This window comes from Camelina sativa, chromosome 6 (assembly GCF_000633955.1).
Source record: "Camelina sativa cultivar DH55 chromosome 6, Cs, whole genome shotgun sequence".
Classification (NCBI taxonomy): Eukaryota; Viridiplantae; Streptophyta; class Magnoliopsida; order Brassicales; family Brassicaceae; genus Camelina; species Camelina sativa.
Window position 1 is genome coordinate 26,376,737 of NC_025690.1, and position 4,535 is coordinate 26,381,271.

Consider the following 4,535-nt stretch of genomic DNA (forward strand, 5'->3'; position numbering starts at 1 on the left):
TTCTTGACAGGATTATATCGAAACTCTGGAAAGGCTACCGAAAGCTAAGATGCTGGATTTGTTTCAGAGGAGATACATACGCTCTGTTCTTGTAACACACACACGCTTTCTTTCACCATAATTAAATATCAAATCTTAATTATTTGGCCACGATTTCAAATCACCAATTTGCATGCTTTGTTGGAGCAGATAGCATTCGGGTTGATGGTGTTTCAGCAGTTTGGAGGAATCAACGGAATATGTTTTTACACGAGCTCGATATTTGAGCAAGCAGGTAATGATATTAATACATAGAGATTCTTGAATTATATATTAACTTGTATCATCTAATCAGCCATATATTTTGTGTCGTCGTCAGGTTTCCCCACAAGACTTGGGATGATAATATATGCTGTGCTTCAGGTTCCCCCATCTTATTATTTATCTACTAATTTATAGTATACAAAAGGATTCTTACTCTCTTTTTTTTGTTTTTAATTTCTCCGCAAACCAAACCAGGTGGTAATCACTGCGCTTAATGCACCAATAGTTGACAGAGCCGGAAGAAAGCCGTTGCTACTGGTATACTGTATATATAAAAAAGAGCCTTCAAAAGATTTTGGCAGAGAGGATCATAACATAACAGAACATAACTAACTCGAATGACGTGTGGCAGGTTTCTGCGACAGGTTTAGTGGTAGGTTGTTTGATCACAGCAGTCTCTTTCTATCTCAAGGTGCACAACTTGGCACAGGAAGCAGTCCCGGTCCTGGCTGTTGTTGGTATTATGGTAAGTGATATTTTCAGCACCACAAATTGATTTGTTAATTAGTAAGCACCAAAAGTAAAATGGTGGGGTGGGGTGAGAACAGGTGTACATAGGATCGTTCTCAGCAGGAATGGGAGCAATGCCGTGGGTGGTCATGTCTGAGGTAATTAAATGTTGTCATCCCTGAGAGGGACTTTATACATTACTTCTTACTTGATATATATCAGATATTTAATAAACCAATTCCGACTGTTGTAGATTTTTCCCGTAAACATAAAAGGAGTAGCAGGAGGCATGGCGACGCTGGTGAATTGGTTTGGAGCGTGGGCCGTTTCTTACACTTTCAACTTCCTCATGTCCTGGAGCTCTTACGGTACGGTAACTCTCTCTCAAATCATATTTACTTTAATCTCAGATTTCCCTGCCAATCCTAAAACAATGAAAACAATATATGTTGCTGCAGGAACTTTCATCATTTACGCTGCCATTAACGCCCTGGCCATCGTCTTCGTCATTGTCATCGTGCCTGAAACGAAAGGGAAGACACTGGAGCAGATCCAAGCTGTGGTCAATCCATAGTCCACATGATGTTATTTTTACTAGGTGTTCTCTTATCTATTTAACAATTGGGACCTAAAGTAGCAATCTTGAACCTCTTTGCTTTTTAATGAATTGTTATCAATCCCTCTCGCTTTCTATTAATTGTCTTATTGATACGCACTTTCGAGTTCAAAAGGCGGATCCTTAGATTTTTGATGTTTTCCATAGTTCCTATATATATCCTCTGTAACTGTAATCTTTCATTGCAAGAGTCTTCTCGATCGTTGCTAACAAAAGAGAGAATGTATATTCAAAGAAACCAAAACCTTACAGAGAAGACTCTTCAAGAGTACTCGTATTACCCGGCCGATTCATTATTATTGCTTTCCTATACTAGTATCAGATATGTGGAGAGATTTATTTTTTATCTTTATTGTCCCCAGTATTCAGTCATCCATTACTTGGTGTAGTAATTTCTTTAATATATTTGCACCTACAAGTACAACATGGTTTGAGATTTATTTACACGATCGATAAAAATGGTTATATCTATTTTTGCCTCTACAAATAAAGGACATTTATCTATAAAATCATGTTACAGTTGTGTAGCCTGCGAATGAAGTTAACTTAGCTCGAGGCCGTATAGAAACTCGAGTCACAGTTATGGCAAATTAAGGTCTTAGCTTCAAAGTCATATCTTATCAACTCACCAACTTGGACCATTTCTTCTTCCTTTTCCGTCAATTTATTAAAGAAAGTTAATCTTCATTATACTGAGAAACTAAAAAATGATAAAAGTAAGGAAGAGTTTTTTTATTCACTCATGCATACAATAAATACGTATCGGTTAAACAAGCCAACATTAAAACAGACCAAAAGAATGTAAAAAAAAAAATAGCTAGGCGAAAGTAAATCAGACTTCATGGTCCAGCACAGAGACATCCGCAGCTATGATACACGGATATCAAATTGTGTTAATAAGCATTCCCAAAAAAAACGTACGTGTTATGTAAACATTTTGTAGTACTATATATATAATCTAGAGATTGTTCACGCCTTATAGTAATGCGTCCTCCACGAGGCCTTTGTGAGAGACGAGTTATTATTATACATAGTCGTTGAAACTCTCTGCTGTTTGGGTCTAATCGGTCGTTGCTCGTCGACGTTGATCGATCTAGCTTTGACAACATCGACTTTCACTATGTGATGGTCCGAGGTTCCTTTTGAAGACAACACCGAATATGACCCTGGCACGAACTGGTACGGTGAGTCCGAGGAAGCAAGTATGTAGTCAACGCGTGTCCCGTACTTGCATGTCCCTTGTACACCTGTCATACGTTTCATTGGTGATTAAGACTATAATTAATTAACCAAGATAAGAAATTAATTAACAGCTAGCGCAGTTGTTTGACGGTACGCTCACTAACTTTGGCCTTTGGCGACCACAACCACAGATTCGCATTCTCCAGCAAAGTCCTTAGCGTCAGTGTATTCTTTGCTCTTTAAGAATCTCATCACTTGCGCTTTTGGTATCGGCTTACCCATCTCTTCGTAGTACTATATATTAGATTGATTAATTGAAATTAAACGAACGAACAGCTTAAAATTATACTAGATGCATGCATAATATATATTGCTAGCTAATGTTAATGTATACAACAAATACATATATTACCTTGACGATGTCGGTCCATCTCTCAGGGGAGTAATCGGATTCGTCGAGAGAATTGAGAGCACCAGCGAGTATGTGAGGTACGTTGGTAGATCGGATAATAGCATCAACTTGCTTCATTCTCCACTTCTCGTCCAAGTGATCAAAATGAGTACAGTGAAATTCCACTTCCCCGCTCCCCGGAACATCTATGCTCGCCTTCAACACGTTCCTATTATCAAAATATCAATCAAATGAACCCTAATTAACAATATAATTATCTATTAAGGGGCAACAAAATCGAACGCGTACGCACTAGCTAAGCTAGGTATCTTTCTTACAAGAAAAACAAAATTTATACTAACTAACACGCAAATAATACCACCACCTTTTTCTCTGTCTGCCACCATTTTGATTAAAATTATATAATTTTTGAAAAAACATTTATTTATTGTGAATTTGGTAGAAAAAGAAATTTGCCAAGAAAATATGTCACAGGAGCCCCGGCCATGAGATATCTTTATACTAAAAATAACAATAATAAAAATTCAGACAAAAGTATATGTATTGACATTCGAAGCTGTCCCTAAGAATATACAGCTGTTATGAGAGTCAATTCACAGGAAAAAAAAACTGAGTGTGCATTGTTTATACGTGTTTGTGCATATGTGTTTGTAATGTATTTGATACTCTCACGAGACGACCATGACTACTAGGTTCTTATTGGTACAAAAGTCGCCGCACATCATAATCAATTTATAATATAAAAATTTTAGATAAAAGAAAGATTTGGATTGAACCCACAATATTTCTTATCTATCCTTAATCTAATTACTACTAGCTTCTTATTAGGAGGTAAGGTAACTAATACTACGTACGTAGTTATATAATCTTTGACTCAATTTTTGTTTTTTATAAAGTTACAAAAGAGAAACAGAGGAGCTAGCTAGTTTTGTTTTCTTTGCTTTAGTTGATAAAGAAGAGAGGAGTTAGTTATTAATATATGTATATAAACCTGAAATCAGTGTCGTCGAAGATTCTCAGAACATTGGAGTTTTTGATGGGCCACTTGGAGAGAATGGCGTTGCCGTACTCGGGCGCCCAGCTCTCGGCGAAGACGTAATTCATCCCCAGCGCGGCGGCGAGATCCGAGAGTGGTCGCATTTGGTCAGCCTCGTCGGCCTTGACGTCTTGCAGAGCCAGCACGTCTGCGTCTAGCTCCCTCAGCACTTCCAGAGCCGTTCTGGTGCTCCGGAGACCGATCTCTCCGGAGAAAGAGAGAGAAGCAGCCCTGAGGGGAGAGTGCTGAGGATCCTCCCGGAAGCTGAGCTGGCGGCTGATCTCGTTGTCGGGGAGATTTATGGAGACCCTCCTTAGCCTGGATTTGGCAAACCTCAGTTGTTGTTGTTTTCTGGAGTCATGATGAGAAGGGGAGGAGGCGGGGCTCATGGGCTTGAGTATGCTCTTGGGGCGGTCAACGGATGACTTGGAGCGGAGTGGCAGCAAACCCGTGTTGTTGGGAACGGCGGGAGCCATGGAGAACATAGCAGCGTTGAAGGTGGCCACTGTGATGGCTTTCTCCGGGTTTGGGTGGAT

General features: G+C 39.3%; 1 protein-coding gene and 1 pseudogene across 1 annotated transcript; one reads left to right on the forward strand and one right to left on the reverse strand.

Annotated features, from left to right (window-relative positions):
• The window catches only part of LOC104699508, a 4,403-nt pseudogene extending 2,877 nt beyond the window's left edge, over nucleotides 1-1,526 (forward strand).
• LOC104699509 lies at nucleotides 2,081-4,529 on the reverse strand. The gene is made up of 4 exons (XM_010414813.2): nucleotides 3,955-4,529; nucleotides 2,964-3,171; nucleotides 2,716-2,845; nucleotides 2,081-2,616 (listed from the first exon to the last, which is right to left on the reverse strand). The coding sequence occupies exons 1-4, from the start codon at nucleotides 4,482-4,484 to the stop codon at nucleotides 2,339-2,341; spliced, it is 1,146 nt and encodes a 381-aa protein (XP_010413115.2). The 5' UTR covers nucleotides 4,485-4,529; the 3' UTR covers nucleotides 2,081-2,338.

Coding starts and splice junctions, on each gene's coding strand:
- LOC104699509 (XM_010414813.2), bottom strand. CDS start 4,484: ATGTTCTCCATGGCTCCCGCCGTTCCCAACAACACGGGTTTGCTGCCA. Junction 3,172..3,954: donor TTCGACGACACTGATTTCAG/GTTTATATACAT, acceptor TTTTGATAATAG/GAACGTGTTGAAGGCGAGCA. Junction 2,846..2,963: donor GATGGACCGACATCGTCAAG/GTAATATATGTA, acceptor TCTAATATATAG/TACTACGAAGAGATGGGTAA.